The 16,895-nt window shown below is 44.4% G+C and overlaps 1 protein-coding gene across 3 annotated transcripts in view; it reads right to left on the reverse strand.

Annotated features, from left to right (window-relative positions):
• PRRC2C (proline rich coiled-coil 2C) overlaps window positions 1–16,895 on the reverse strand; it is a 1,321,979-nt gene that overhangs the window by 728,803 nt on the left and 576,281 nt on the right. For all 3 annotated transcript variants that reach the window (XM_085601696.1, XM_085601697.1, XM_085601695.1), the window contains exons 15-16: window positions 13,298–15,562; window positions 6,488–6,729 (exon numbers count right to left, since the gene is read on the reverse strand). In XM_085601696.1, coding sequence (XP_085457822.1) covers window positions 6,488–6,729; window positions 13,298–15,562 — 2,507 coding nt within the window. The remainder of the gene's footprint in view (window positions 1–6,487; window positions 6,730–13,297; window positions 15,563–16,895) is intronic.

Genomic DNA, 16,895 nt, shown 5'->3' on the forward strand with positions numbered 1-16,895 from the left:
AGACTGTCCAAGAAGAAAAACAAACTGCAAACATCCGGGCCCAACACCAGATGGCGATCTATGCACAGTGTATAATCTGCAGCTCATATGCCTCGAACAAGCTGTTTTCCACGTAAGGTGCTGTAAAGTAGCTTTATGTATGGGCTCGAAAGGTGAACTCATAAGCTTTGAAACAACCAAGTTCAGCTCCCAAGAAGGCGAGGGAGGTCTTACTGGGGGGTAAACCTTTGAGCCCCTGCAAAAAATCCTTCACAACTTGCAGCTTAAAGAATGACTGCTGCGATGGGGAGCGCCTATATGCTGTAATGGCCGCTAGGTTAACTTTAATGGAGGAAACTTCCAACCCCACCCTGGCTAAGTGAAGAAGATAAGGCAAAATCACTTCCTCTTGACATTTTGTAGGGTTATACTGATGTTGGATACACCATACATAAAATCTCTTCCACTTACAGAAATAAGAGTGTCTTGTAGAAGGCCTCCTAGCTTCCTTCAGTATGGTCACACACTCCTGGGGAAGGTTTAAATGGCCATACTGGAGGACTTCAGGAAAAATGCTGTTAAGCTTAGCGAGGGAAGACTGGGATGGTAAATCTTCCCCTGCATTTTGGTTAACAAGTCCGGTCTGCACGGCAGACTCTTGTGAGGTCGGATCGACATGTGGAGGAGATCCGTGTACCACCACTGCCTCGGCCAGTCCGGTGCTATGAGGATCATCTTGGCAGACGAGTGTTGCAGTTTGGTCACCACTTTGGGGATCAGTGGGAGAGGCGGAAAGGCGTACACAAATGTCATTGACCAATCGATCAAAAGGGCATTCCCTATGGATCCTGGCCGATGGTATCTTGAGGCGAAGCCTCGGCATTTCGCGTTGTTTTCGTCCGCGAAGAGATCTATTTGCGGACGCCCCCACTCCTCGAAGATGTTGTCTAGCACCTCGTCATTGAGTACCCAGTCGTCTGGATCTTGAAAATGACGACTGAGCAAGTCCGCTTTGACGTTGAGCTCTCCTGGCAGGTGTACCGCATTTATTGAAATGTTCCTTGCTAGGCTCCAGTGCCACAGGGACTGAGCCTTTAGCGAGAGCGTCCTGGATCGAGTACCCCCCTGTTTGTTCAGGTAGTACATTGTGGTGGTATTGTCTGTGAGAAAGTGCCATCTTTCTTGCATGGTATGCCCCCACTTTTTGCTAAATTGCTGAATGTACTTTGACTGAGTGTGCCCTGGACTCCTGCCAATCAGGTGCCCAGGGCCTATGTTCCTTCCCTAAAACAAACCAAACCCAAATTGGCAAACCCTGGCCACATGTCAGCCCCTAGTAAATGGTACCCTAAGTACCCAGGGCTTTGTGACCAAGGAAGGCCTCTAAGAGCTGCAGCACACCTTGTGCCACCCTTAGAGGCCCTGTACCCTTACACACACACACACTGCCTTTGCAGGCTGAGTGTTTGGGTGCAAGACCAAAACAAAGTCGACATGGCACACATCCCTGTGTGCCATGCCCATCACCTACACTGCCATGGCATACATCAGTCACCCCTCTAGCTGGGTGCCTTATGCCAATGGTGTGGGCACAGGAGCCCTGTGCCCCTACAGTGCCCAGGTCAATTCCTGAGCCCTGTAAGTGCAGTGCTGCCATTTAAGAGTACATGGTGCTGAGAGCTCGTCAAACACGAGCTCCACAGCACCATAATGGCAACACTAAACACTTGGTATCAAACTTCTCAGCACATTAAACCCACACTGATGCCAGTGTGGGATTTAATGTAACCAGCACCCCAGAGGGCATCTTAGAGGTGCCCCCTGAAACCTAACCTACAAATCCACGTCTGCCCTGAGGCTGCCTAGGCTGCCACTCAGCAGATATGTTGCTGGACCCCTGGGTGGGAGAGCCCCTGCTCTCCTGGTCCTGCAACAATGCACATCCTGGGCGAGGTGCTAAATCTCCTCCCCCAGGATGGGCAGGGGGAAGCTTCAAAGGCATGCCGCCTCTGTGAGCTTCACCAGGCCCCTGCAACCCCCCACTCTGGCGGGAAGCTTTGGCTGGAAACCCCAAATAAGGACAGGGAATGTGCCAGCCTGCCAACCCCACCCCTCAGGTGGGGGAGGCGAGGTGAAGCACTTCTCCGGGCTCTCGCCATCTTGAAGATGGGGAGCTCTACCCTATCAGGACTAGGCTACTGCCCCCCTCCCACAGGAGAGAAGCAGGATAGGGGGTGTACCCACCCCAGGATGGGGACCCATTGGTCCCTGCCCTTCACCTACCTGCAACGCCCCTAAATCTAGTATTTAGGGGCACCCTGAACCTTCCTTCCCCAGATTTCAGATTCCAAAATCCGAAGAAGAGCTAGAAGAAAGAAGACCTGCCCTGCAGCTGCTAAGAAGTGGAAGACACAAACGGCTTTGGCCCCAGCCCTACCGGCCTATCAACCCTCAAACCTGCTCCTGCTTCAACCCGGCATATCTTGTGGCCAGCATCCTCACAAACCCCGGAGGACCTGGCTACTTTTTGACTCCATACCCCTGGGACTCCCATCAGTAGAGGCTCTACTCAAAATCTACTTCTAATCCCTGACAGCAGCCCGGAACCGCGAACCCAGCACACTCTGCACCAGCCAAGCCTGGCCTGTGCCGGAGTGAAGACCACGAGGACGACCCCACGGCGACTGTGACCCCGAGTCCGGCACCCAAGGACCTCCCTCGACACTCCTGAAGAAGCCTGCAGCCTCAGAACAAGGAGCCCCCCCAACCGCGATCAACAGAGGATAAGATTTCCCGACACCAAAAGGCACCCCACGGCCCCCTGTGCCCAATCCCGGGGTACCTACCTATCCTCCAACTACCCAACTTACCTCTCTATGTGGTGGTGGCACCTGAAGAATCCTCGTCCCCGAGCTTGCAGTCTTTTTCTAAACCGGAGATTTCCCATTGAAATTAATTGAGCGCCCGAAGGCTCAAAAGCACCCTGCACCCAGCCGCCCGAGTGGCCCTGGCAGTGCCACCTCTACACCTATCTACTTCCCCACTTGCCCTGAGTAAGTGACCAGGAGCCCAGCTCCCACAGCCGTGTGGCCTGCTGGTCAGCAGCCACCAACCAAGGCCCCCCTACCTCTCATAGGATAACACTGGGCCTAACTCTTTGCACCCGGTCACCCTTGTGCCGCTGGGGGTGAACTAACTGTACCTACCTGACCCTGGGGAACCCCCGAGTCTATGCCCAGAACCTCAACTCTGCCAGTCGAGTACTTACCTTTAAACCGATAACTCAATTTTCACCATAGGGTAACATTGACTGGCTTTTTCTGAAATTTCTTTTAAGTGTGGACTTTTCAAAACCTAAAATATTCACCAAAAATGAGCCGAGTAACGAAAACGAAAATACTCACCTGCTCTTAGGTGAGCTCCCAGTGCTGGCTCTTGGTGCCCAGCACTGACTCTGAAAAATACTTACAACTGTACTTACCAGTAACTCAATTTTCTTCCATAGGAAATCATTGACTGTTTTTCTGTGAAATTTCTTCTAAGTGTCAATTTCTGCAATCTTTAAATATTCTTTAAAAATCGTATAATATCTGAATACATAATTACTTACCTGTTCTGGATAAAGGTCCCAGTACTGAGTCTAGGCACCCAGTACTGGATTACAAAAGTAAAGAGAACATACTATAGCTGCAACTTGAATTTTCTGCTATAGGGAATCATTGACTGTTTTCTATGAAATATTTTCTAAGTGTCAACTTTTAAAATAGCAAAATATTGTCTAAAAATCATCACAGTAATTAAGTCGACATTTATCACTTGATTCCAAGTACTGACTCAGGACTGAATCTAGGATCCAGTCCTGGAATTCCAAAAGTAATTCCAAAAGTAATCCTAAAAGTAATCTGTGGCAAATAACATGCAACTTCCATTTAACTCAATGCATTATTGTGTTTAAAGTAGTGTTGCCTATTGCAACCACTTGTAACTGTTTACAAAAGTCAATTGCATATTGCAAAAAAATTATTTAAAGCATCTCATTCTGAGAAAGTATATTTTAATTCCAATTGTTGGTTCTAAAATAAAACAAGCATATATTTTTTATATATAATTCATTGGCCTAGAGTTCAGTTATTTTTTTTTTTAATTAAACAATTTTTTTTGTTGAAAACAAAGTATCAGCATATTACATGAATCATCACTTTGTGTCAGTACCCACACCTTGTAACCATTGCTCTACATTCCATACATTTGCCCCCACATTGTCAACCTCTGTGGTTCCTCTGGCCCCTGGGCAACTTTCCACGGGGCACATTACTAGGGGAGGATGCCTGCACAGACACAGCAAGCAAAAAAAAATAAAGGACAATTAGCACATGCAAGCTATTGTTTCTACTCAGGGGTGGGAGAGGCCACAACCTCAGGGGCCAATTGGTGCAACCTCTTCAGACGCTCCCGCCGCAGCTCTATCGTAGGGAAGACACAGACCCCGCCTCGGTATCTGTTCCACTTCCCAGGGCAGCCCTGCCCCTTGAATACCGTTTTTTCAGCGATAATGGCGCGTCCATGTCCTTCGCCCAATCTCGTACCAATGGGACTCCTCCACCCCCCACTTCTGAGCAATGTTGCGTTTTGAGATAGCAAAGCCCATCGCAGCCCAAGCCTGTTCGGCACGGGAGAGGTCAGTTGCCGCCCAGGTGTTTAGCAGTAGCAGCCTATCTTCCAAGGGGGACGAATTAGGAAGAAGGGTTCCACACAGTATAGCTGTCAAAATGGCGTGCCTAATTTGGAGGTATCGAAATGCCTCTGAGGGCGCAAGTTGGAATTTTGTCTGAAGGTCACCAAAGGATGCCATCCTCCCCCCCTCCCCCCTTCCCCCCCCCTCCCCCCCTTGGTGTAGTCCTTAGAGATCTTCCTTGGTAACAGTGTCCTGGGTACCTGTGGTACCATTTACCAGGGGCTGACCTGTGGTCAGAGATGCCAATTGGGTTTTGTTTTCAATGCAGTTTTAGATAAGAACATAGCCCCATAGTAACTAATTGACAGGAGCCCAGGACACACTCAGTCAAAGCACAGCAGCAGTTCAGCAAAAAGTGGGGGCAACAATGCACAGAGGGCGCTTTCTCACAGTCGTCAGAGGATTTCTGTGTTTTTCTGATTGAACTGCCGTCAACTAGGTTGTCGTCGACTGTTTTCTTTAAGATGTCCATTGAAATGGAAGAATGTCAACGGAGCAGGATCCTTAGTCGTTGACGTAGATGAGCATTATAAATGGCGAAGCTGCTGTAGTGAATGTAGAAGTTAACATCAATTTTCTATGTCAACTGAATAAAAGATGGAGAAATCTTTGTTTTTTTAGCAGGAGTAGATCCCCGTCATCGACAGAAGGGATTTAGAAGACCTTTTGCCAGATATTTGTTTTTCAGATGGCATGGAAGGCTCTGAAGGAACCTTTGAGTAAGGTCTAGGATGTAATTTCTCCTGATATTTCTTAGAATGATCAGGTGTCTCATGTTGGGTTTCTTGTGGGCCTTTTTAGAGTGTTCGGAAGGCTATCACAGGATCTAACCCTTTTTAGTGATTTGCCAGATGTAAAAGCATCATCGCTCTCTACCTCAGACACAGGGCTATCTTTAAATGTAGGCCTCTTTAATCACCTCAGAATTCTTCCCTCTGTCCTTGAGGGTCTTCTGTGGGAAATTGCAACATATTTTACAGTCTTTGACTTTGTGGTTGGAATAGGGATAGTACATTAGATTTGTATGAGAATCAATATAAAGCCTCTTTTTCCAACAGGTGTTACATGGTCTGAAAAATCCCTTCATAGAATGCTCTGACATGGTCAGAACGTCCCAAGGGAATATTAGAAAGAACTATATATCTGAGCCAAGAAGGTTTAAAGAATAACTGAGTAGAGCTCATGAAAACTCCTGTCACAAGACATGCGGTAGAAAATCTGAGGGAACTGGTCTCTGTGGGGAAGGTTGTAGAGGGTGCTGTCGCCTGATTGGTTGTAGACTAAGTTTGATCTTTTTTTTTTTTTTTAAAGGAAATATATAGGCTATTAAATTAATTGCCCAGTGCCATTGTAGCCTATGCTACTAATAGAATTGCTCGTATATAATAGCATAGGACTGCCACTTCGATGACAGGGAAGGATTCAAGCATGTGAATCCATGAAACATCCAAACCTGGAGAAGAGAGGGTTTAACTAGTTGCATCAAATGTTTAACCCAACGTTTCTCAAACTAAGCAAACTAAGAATAAGGCTGCCCTGTGGACACACTTCAAGTTAATGGAAGGGCATGCTTTCCCTTCTCCCAAAATATGCGAACTGCTTCCAAGATATACCCCCACCCCCCCAAAAAAACCACAAAAACTTCCAGACTTTGAACTTTATTCTTTTCTTCAGACACTAGTCTAATACTGTTTGATCATTCATGTAACTAAATGTACACTCTTGCATCTTCTGCAACTAAATCAGATTTTTCTGATTTACGCCAGCACTTACTTGCATAGTTATTGAGATCAAACTGTGAAAGGGCATCAACTTTCTCCTTCGGTTTCTTAGAAGCCGGCTTGGGGTCCTCTTTCTTCTTGACAGAAGGGTCCTTCGTGGTCTTCTGCACAACTGCTCCACAGCCAGTCTCTTCTGGGTAGTTGTGGTGGTGGTGGTGGTAATAATGGTGGTTCATAGCATGGCCACTGGCCGGATCAATTCCAATAATTCCTGGGGCTTGGTCATCAAATTGCCTACATCAACATGAAATTAACAGATCACAATTCGAACATCTCCGCAAATAAAGTGTTCCTGAATGCAAACCCACCATGCAAAGCAAAAAGAAAATACAGGACTCAAACAAAACTTTAGAAAAACAGGTTTATATATTTAGATGTGTCTGAAATACAGAGCAGAACAGATCGGGATTTAAATTGACAAATTTTAGTTTGGATCTAGGCTAAGTGCATTTTCAGAATCATTCAAACAGCTTTCAGAACAGAGGTACAATGGTTCTGCAAATTGCACTTTTGTTTTCACATATATGAACTTGAATTGAATTAAATTTTTATACTATAAGGATATAGCCGGTAGATTCTTCGCCAATCAAAAAGAACAAGTAAAGGCAAAAAGTTTAGCATGCTTCTCACACAAAGTTCAACATTGGACCTCATGAAATTTTGCTAGGGCTCCTGTACTGGCTAATTATTAAGGGTCATGTTACATTTTGCCTATTCTTTTTGTGCTTCATGATTATCTCGTGCAGTCTCGTGCTGTTCCCTGTTGGAGCATGGAACACGGCATGCCTGCGTGCTATGTCTTGTGTTCTATGTTCCAGAGGAGACAGTTGATGAGAATACTTCACCTGTTAGGATGCACTGTGTCTCTACTCAAGAAATTTAAATAAATTCTTTAAAAATCATCTTCCTGCTTCAGCATCGGTACTTTACAAATTTGGCGACGATCTACGAGGAATCCACCAGCTGCTTCTACTTACTGAGACACAGGTGCGGTTGGATTTCTTCGAATTCACCTCTACGTCTCTCTCGGTCTACCGGCAACTTCCAGGTGTTAAGGATCATTGATTCCTGCAATCCCGAAACTTCCACGGCGAGTAGCGGCAAAGTTATTGAATTTCGTCTTGTTTCACGAAGTCTTTACCAACGAACGGCTTCACCATCTTCTACGCATGCGTGTGCGCGTCTCCGAACGTGAAGTGCTAGCAACAACGTCATTGGCTACGCGTGACGACATCACGCTGGCGGCCATCTTGTGTAAGTAAATACTACACAAGTCTACGGTACCTTCTTTGACTGTTTGTTTCAACTGTTTGAAGAACGGAGCATCTGGCATAACGCGTTTGTGCTGTGACTAACCTTTTGCGACTGGCTTGAAGAGCGGAGGTTCTGGATAATCCTCATTCTGGTATTCGTACATTCTGAGCAACATTTTTTTTAACACAGCATGCCTATTTAACCTCAGTTCCTACTCGTGTGAGAGATAATACATACTTTCTTCATTAACATTTATCTGATGGGTTTGTGTTACTAGCACCTAATCGGGTAAAGCAACTATATTTACTGTGTTTCTGTTGACCTGGTTTTGGGTCGCATATTTTGTGTTTAATACCAGCATTTCGTTTAAAAATTAAAAAAAATGCAGTTTGATCCACCCTCCAAATTCTTACAAGACAAAGGAGAGCCGCCTATTCCCTGGTCAAGGTGGAAAGAGGAGTTTTTCACTTTTTTGAAGGCTATCGATGGGGAACGCATGTCAGCGGAGAGGAAAAAGAATATTTTTTTACACTCTCTTGGTTCTGAAGGACAGCTGGTTTATAGAACACTTCCTCCTGTAAGGTCTGGTGGGGATTACAATGTTTATGACGAGGCTATTCTACGCATAGAGGGAAGGTTTAAGCCTACTACTAGTGTTGCTCTTAATAGATCTAAGTTCTATACGAGAGTCCAAGATGAAAGTGAGAGTTTCGACGAATTTCTTACTGCTTTGCGTGCTTTATCGCTACATTGTAATTTTGGTCTTATGACTGATGAAATGATCAGAGATCAAATCATAGTTCATGTAAAGAGCAAAAAGGTTCAAGAACAACTATGGATTTTGGGAGATCCTAGTTTGGAGGTAGCGATTAGCACGGCAAAAGCATTGGAACAATCAGATAAGTGGATCAAAGCTCTTGACAAGGACTCTAAAACCACTAGTTCAGGAGAGGTAAATGTGGTCAACCCCAGCGCGTCAAAGGGATACTCCAGCACGTCAAAGGGATATGCTACTGCGAAAGGAGATGTCAAGTCAAAACAATTTTATTGTTATAGATGTGGTTGTCCTGATCACATAGCTTCATTTCCTCATTGTCCAGCAGTGGGCAAAGAGTGTAACAAGTGTGGACGTTCTGGTCATTTTTCTAAAATGTGTAGGAATGTGGTCAAATTCAAACCTGATACTGGGAAAAATCTTTCAATTTCTTCTAATGGTGGTAAGGGGAAGATTTCTTATGTTACAGGTGATGATTCTGCTAATGATCATTCCTTTGGTGGTACAGAGTCTGGTGTTGTAGTTTCCATTCAAGAATACTTTGATATTTCAGAGATTGACAAGATTGCTTCGCCCAAATGTGTTGTTAAGGTGATGGGAAGAGAGTTGGAACTTATGGCAGACTCTGGATCTCCTTGGACGATCATTACCAAGGAGTATTGTTCACAATGTTTGGGAGAACTTGTTAATTTCACCTCACTATGTAAGCCAGATATTGTTGCTTTTAATTTTGATGGTTCCAAAATTGATTTTATTGGTTTCAGAGAGGTATGTATTGAGTTTAAAGGTAATACGGCTACTATTAAATTGTATGTAGCCATTAAAGGTGTCAATGTTTTGGGCTGGCGTGACCAAGCTAAGCTTAGCATTATGTTGAATCCTAGGTCCAAGGAACCTGTTTCTGTACTTGCGTTGTCTTTGTCTGGTTTAGATGTCTCACATCAATTCCCTCATGTATTTTCGGATAAATTGGGAAAACTTAAAGGGTTCAGCCACAGAATAAAGGTTAAAGATGATTCGATACCTGTAAAACAAAAGTTAAGAGGGGTTCCTATTAGCATCAGAACAGAACTAAGGGACATGTTAGACACCATGGTTAAAGATGGTGTGATTGAAGAGATTGAGTCGTCAGAGTGGGTTTCTCCCATTGTTTTAGCTCTTAAGGCTGATAAAAGTATTAGGCTATGTGTGGATTTGAGGGCACTTAATTCAAATTTGGTGGTTGATTGTCATCCCCTCCCGAACATCAATGAGATGTTGTGTATGTTGGATGGTGCTTCTGTGTTTTCTACTCTTGATCTTCGATCGGCCTACCATCAAATTGAATTGACTGATGATTCTAAACATTACACAGCGTTTATAACACCTCATGGTCTTTTTCAGTTTAAGAGAATGCCTTTTGGTTTGGCTTCGGCTGCATCTGTGTTCCAAAGAGCCATGTATCATATTTTTAGAGATTTGGGCTCATTTGTCAAATGTTTCCAAGATGATATTCTTGTGTTTTCCAAAAATAAGGATGAACATTCTCATCATCTTAGGGAAGTATGTGTTAAGTTGAGTGATTTTGGTCTAACACTGAAAGCTAGCAAATGCAAGTTTTTCTGTGACTCTGTGGAATACTTAGGACACACACTTTCTGGGGAGGGTGTGGTTCCTAAGAAGACCTTGGTGGATGCTATTGTCAATGCACCAGCTCCGGATAATAGGGAAAAACTGTTTTCTTTTAATGGGTTATGTGAGTATTACAGTAAGTTTATACAAAATTTTGCCACTAAAATGGAACCTCTCAGGGAGCTTATGAGGAAGTCCTCTGAATTTGTCTGGACTGGTAAACAGGAAGCGGCTTTTAGGCAAATTAAGGAGGAAATTGTGAATGCTCCTACCTTGAGGTCGTTTTGTCTTAATAAAAAGTGTATTATCACTGTTGATGCTAGCCTGTACGGTTTAGGTGGTGTTCTTAGTCAAACTGCTGGCAAGGATGAGTGGTGTGTTGCGTTTGCGTCACGGACACTTTCAGAAACGGAAAGAAGATATGCTGTCATTGAAAAGGAGCTATTGGCCTGTATTTGGGCGGTTGAGCATTTCCGTAATTATGTTTGGGGGAATAGGTTTACACTTAGGACTGATCATAAACCTCTTGTTGGGATTTTATCTCCTGGGGGTGGTTGGAATTCTACGGCTCGTATTGCACGTCTTACTTCTCGTCTCCAAGAGTATGATTTTGAAGTGATATATGTACCTGGTAAAAGCAATGTTACTGCTGATTTTCTGTCTAGGTTACCATGCCAGGACGTGAAAGTATCTTGTGTTGAACAAGATATGGATGTTGTTGCTTCTATCATAGATTTTGTTTCTGATGAGTTTTTGAAGTTATCTGAGGATGATTGGATGGTGGAGATGAGTAATGATCCGTTATGCCAAAAGATACTTGATTGTGTCAGAAATGGTAGGCCTAAAGAGAAATTCGCTTCTGCTGATCTTGCCCCGTTTTGTCGCATATCTTCTGATATTGAGGAAAGTGATGGCTTGCTTTTCAAAGGGGGCAAGATTATTCCTCCTGGGTCTATGCAGAAGAAAATTTTGCTTCTTACTCATCAGACTCATTTAGGGATGTCATCTATGAAGCGTCTTATCAGAGGCAATTTTTGGTGGCCTGGTCTTGATAAAATGGTGGATAAGTCTGTCAGGGAGTGTCAGGAATGCATCAACAGTGATCGTATGCTTCATACCTCGTCTGCTCCACTCAAACCTGTTTCATGGCCGGATTTTCCTTGGCAAAAAGTGGCATTTGACATCTCTGGGCCTTTTAGAGATTTACCTTCAAGTGCTCGTTTTGCTTTGGTCATGATTGACTATCATTCTAAGTGGCCAGAAGTCAAATTTGTGGCTAATGCTTCTTCCCAAGTAATTATCACTTTCTTTAAGGAAATTTTTGCACATGAAGGTTATCCTGAGGAAATTGTGACTGACAATGGGGTACAACTTACATCGCATGAAATGGAATTGTTTTTTAAAATGTGTAATGTCAAACACTTGACTACTTCTTTGTATGAGCCTAGAGAAAATGGTCAGGTGGAACGATTTAATCGGGTTCTTAAGGAAGCTGTTCATTTGGCTCTCAGTTCTACTGAGCCTTGGTTAGAGGTTGTTAGGAAGAGTTTATGGATGTATCGTATTACACCACATTCAGTTACCGGTGTGAGTCCATTCAGATTGTTGAAAGGGAGAGAACCTTCATCTGACATTTGTCCATGGTGGATAAAGAAAATCAATAGAACCAATGACACCACTGATGTTAAGGTGGTTGCCAAACGGGTTGAGGTTAAACAACTGGCTATGGAAAAGAGGTTTGACTCTGGTATGAAGGTCAGAGTTCCTGATTTTGTGGTGGGGGAGTGGGTCAGAATCAGAAAACCTGGTTTCTTAGTTAAAGGCTATTCCAAATTTTATCATCCTGTCAAGATAGTAAAGGTTTGCAAGAATACTGTCATTACCCAGGATGGTAGAGTCTGGAATGTTAGAAGGGTTGCAAAATGTAATAATGTACATAATGATAAGTCTTCTGTTTTTCAGAGGTCCTGTGATGTTTTAAATGATGTTTCTTTTCCTCCACATTCTGATGTTCCTTTTCCTCCACAATCTGATGTTTCTCTTCCTCCACAATCTGTAGCATCCAGAGTTAAGAGCAATGTCAGGGAAAGAAAGTTACCGTTGAGGTTGCTGTCTTAATTTTTCCTTTTGTTTGTGTAGGAGGGGAAGTGTGTTACATTTTGCCTATTCTTTTTGTGCTTCATGATTATCTCGTGCAGTCTCGTGCTGTTCCCTGTTGGAGCATGGAACACGGCATGCCTGCGTGCTATGTCTTGTGTTCTATGTTCCAGAGGAGACAGTTGATGAGAATACTTCACCTGTTAGGATGCACTGTGTCTCTACTCAAGAAATTTAAATAAATTCTTTAAAAATCATCTTCCTGCTTCAGCATCGGTACTTTACAGGTCATCACTAGCAACCATACCATCCCACTGCACCATAGAAAGAGGGAGAATCTTTTGTTGAAAAGAAATAAACCCAGATATGCAAGATCATGTAAGTGACATTACTGACTCCTAATTAAAGTACAAGAGGAAAGGGTGTTATTTTTGTCCTGACCCCTATTCTTCTGAATGCGAAGCATTAGTTGCTCATAAGGAATGCCAGCTACGAAACATCATAATAAAGCATGAAGATATGACAATCAACACAATTTAAAACTAATCAGAGCTTGCAGCGAGGACAACTATCATCTCACTAAATTTTCTCAACAAGGGTGCATTAGAAATCATTGCTTACATTTTGTATGACAAAATACACCCTAAGGTGTTTACTTTTGATGCGCTCAAAATATATGCAGTCTACATTTTGAAGTCTACCTATGATGTACTCGCCAAGAACACATTAAATAGCATCTAATCACTTCAGAAAGGTCTGCAGGTAGAAAATGAGAACAAAAAGAAAGTGTAATTACTAGGCAACATACAGGAGTTTTAATTATGTTCTTTCAGGGTACATAGGTCACGTTGTTAGCCATTACAAGTTCACATTGTTATTAGCCCTCTTGTGCCAGGGTCAACTCAAAAAGTACTTTCAATTCAAGTGAACCCACAGCCTCTGAGTGATTATTTTAGTGAAACACTAAATGAGTAAAAAGGCTTTCTAACACAATGACTGATGGATGAATCTAAAATAAACATAAAAATTTAATGTAATATTGGTAATGCAATTTCAAAAACTCACCCCCTTTTCCCCCTTGGCAATGGAGGACCACTGCGCCTGTCACCTCGGGGTCCGGAGAAATTCCTGCCTGCCCTCGATGGGCCACTGTTACCACGTCGATTCTGACGGTCCACACCAGGGCGTTGACTAGAAAAGCTCCTTTTGGATATATCCCTCTTTGGGGCAACAGAGGCAGTACTTTCTCCCGCTTTGGCTGCTGCTGCCTGGGCCGAGGCAGCAGCCTTCCGTTCATCCCTCTCCCTTCTCTCATTGAAGTCACTGCTCTCTGAAGCAGTCTCCCACTCTTCATTAGCCTGGTCAGAGGAGTTCTGGTTAGAGAGGTCTGAGGTCTTTCCCGACATGTCAAGAAATTTTGGTTCCTGAGAAACAGTGCCTGCAGTCATTCCTGACCCAGGCAACCCGTCTACTTTAGTTGCATCCTCCTTTTCTTTTAGGCGTCGAAACCTTGGTGGCTTGTCTTGCCTTGGAGGCCTAGCAGGTCTTTGCCTTCGTGGTCGCTCTCTTGCTGGATCAAACTTTCTCTCAAATTTTGGTGGAGGTCTCTTATCTCCTGGTGCCATTTGATCAAAGCACCTTGGATCTGAATCCTCACATCTGTATGGCTCCACTGGTCGATAATCCATTTGTCGCTGGTCTTGCTGCCTGGGAATCCACTGATTGTCTCTGTAGGCTGGTCTTCTTAAGGGAGGGGGTCGCGGAGGACGTCCACCAAATTCCCTTCCACCACGTCGGTACATTCCTCCCCTTCCACGTCGCATAGGTTCACCCTTTGGAAGAAAACCAGGTTTCGTAATTTCTTCCTCCCTGTTGTATGGCCTCTCTCTCTGCCGGGTGTCTGGCCTACCGCCAATTTCAGGCCTGAATGCAAGTAGGGGCTTTGGAGTTTTTCTGGCATCAACACGTTCCTCTCTTTTCAAAGGTTTGCTTTTGTTCACACTTTCCTTGTCAGAGAGAGGGGTGTCGCTTGCGCTCTCGCGACCATCACTGTCTGAATCAGTCTCAGAGCCACGTTGACGCCTGCGCTTGGGGACAACTTCAAAATCAGAGCTTTCGCTGCGTGTCTCGCTCTCTTCTCGCTGCCTCTGTGTGCCTGCTGGCAGGTGCTCAGACCTTGGCTTGGGATCTCTATAGTGGGGGTAGTCTCTGCTTTGTCCTCTGCCACCACGTCCACGTCCACCATAAGAGCCTCTATAGCTACGGCCCCGAGAGTAGTACTCTCCCCTGCCTCTACCTCGATAACCTTGATCTGGGAACCAGTCTCTGTCCCGGGCCTCCTTGTGGTATGATCTAGGGGGCAACCCAGGTTCTCTGCGTGGTGGTGGAAGCTTTGATTCCAGGCGGGGTTTCTCTGGTGCCACCTCTTTGCTGGTTGATCGTTCTGGCTTCTCTGTCCTCTCTGGTCTCTCCGCTTTATCTTCTCTTGGCACCTGAGCTACAACAGATGGCAGACTTGAGGGCTTGACTGGGGGTTCTGGTTTTACTTCCACAACATTCTCTGATGGCGAAGCTGCGGTTGGTATAATTTTTTTATCATGTGAGGCAGTTTCCACTACTGGCTGCTCTGGTTCAGATTTAAGAAGGGGGAGCTGGAGGGATTCCTTTTTTTCTAATTTTTCAGGCTTGCTCCCTTTCTCATGGGTTAGCTTCTCCTCCTCTTTCTCCCTTCGAAGCTCCCGTTCTTCCTTCATATCTCGCAGGACAGGCTTTTTGATTGGGCCAGATCTGCGAACTGGACGATCACATCCTTCCTCCCGCCTGTTGGAGCCAGGCCTTGGACCCCACCTTGTGTCGTGCCTAGATTTATAATACTTTTCCATTTTTGGTCCTTCAGAAGACTTGGTACCAGCGTAACCCTCTCGTTTGGGTTTTTCCTCTGCTTTTTCCACAGTCTCCTTAATTTCGGTGGGCCTGCTTATTACTTTGACTGTACTATGCTGAGCCTCTGTCTTCGGCTCTTCTGATTTGAGGGATTGATTTGAACCAAGGGACACTCTTCTTATGGATGCCTGGCTTGCTTCAATGGGCACCATATCTTCTTGAGCATCAACTGACACAAAGTTCTTCTCCGTTGCTTCTGAAACAAGTGGGGTGGAGTTAAGTTTCTCTGGTTGGAATAAGTTTGAGGTCTCAGAGTGTCGTCTCACAAACTGGTTTAAGTCTGTTTCTGGCTGGTCCGAGAAGCGAACACCCTGCTGAGACTCCAATTGGCTGTGCTCCAAAACGCAAGGTGGGTTTGTTTCTTCTTGTTCCAAAGCTGTATCAGCCCTAGATGGATGTTTTCAAAAGAAAAGAAAAAAAGAATTAAAATGAGAGATAGGGGCATGCTCTGTTAGAAAACAATGAGTATTTAGGGACATTAACAATAGTGTTTTGCTATTTTTTTGCACACCAATCTCAAACTTGTGTGACAATTACCCAGACTCACAAAATAAAAGAACTAGAAAAATAAAACCTGAATAACTTTCAACCTCCCCCCACCCCCCATATGCAAAGTGTGGTACTTACATGCTTAGATGGCAATTCCCTACTTAAAAGGATGTAATAGTCTTTCCCATGTTCCCTGCATTTAAGTGTTAAATAAAAGGAGATCATCTGAGAAACAAATAAGAACCAAAATCTGCCATGTGGTTAGTTGGTATTGGCCTTCTCCCTAATACAGTACAGTCAGGCAAGGTTAATGGATCTTTGTAGATGACACTAAACATACAATTAATATAGAGACTGAATGTAGAGATCCAGTGGACTCTGATCAAAAGTATTTAATAGCTTCAAATCAATCTGTGACATGTCATATCTTAAAATTTGACCCATTAGTCCCAACCTACATACCCCTGTAACACCCCTAAATCTAGTATTTAGGAGCACCCCAAAAACTTGCCTCTTCATATTCAACGTGACAAGGACTATAGAGCTGTGCTGCAGAAGAGGAGAACGACAACTGCTTTGGCCTCAGACCTTCTGGCCTGCCTCCTGCTCCGAACCCCATGTGAGCTTAACTCAGCGTGTCCTACAGAAGGACTATGCTACTTACCCGTATGCATCTGTTCTTGGCATGTAGAGCTGCAGATCTACACACTTTTGCATAGATCTCCATCTGGTGTTGGGCCCGGATGTTTGCAGTTTGTTTTTCCTCTTGGAAAGTCTTTGGAAGTCACGAGGTCGGTGACTCCTCCTTTGGATCGTATTGCGCATGGGCTTCGGCTCCATCCTCAGATTGTTTTTCGCCAACAGGAAAAGATGGAGCGTAGGAAAAACAGTGAAGAAACCCACGTGTGTTGTATCTAAATAAGACAGACTGGAACAGATACAGGTAGCCGGAGAGGTGGGTGGGTGTGTGTGTGTAGATCTGCAGCTCTACATGCCAAGAACAGATGCATACTGGTAAGTAGCATATTCCATTCGAGGGACATGAGCTGCAGATTACTCACTTTTGCATAGACTATATAGCAGTTCCCAACCTTAGCGGCGACCACCGGTATCTGTTGCAGTGGTTTGAAATAGTGTTTTTAGTACGGCCTGGCCCACACTAGCTTGTTACTTGGTTTGCACATCTACACAGTAATGTTTAGTGAAAGTGTGCGGTGTTGACCATGTAGCT

This window comes from Triturus cristatus, chromosome 4_2 (genome assembly GCF_964204655.1).
Source record: "Triturus cristatus chromosome 4_2, aTriCri1.1, whole genome shotgun sequence".
In the NCBI taxonomy this organism is placed as follows: Eukaryota; Metazoa; Chordata; class Amphibia; order Caudata; family Salamandridae; genus Triturus; species Triturus cristatus.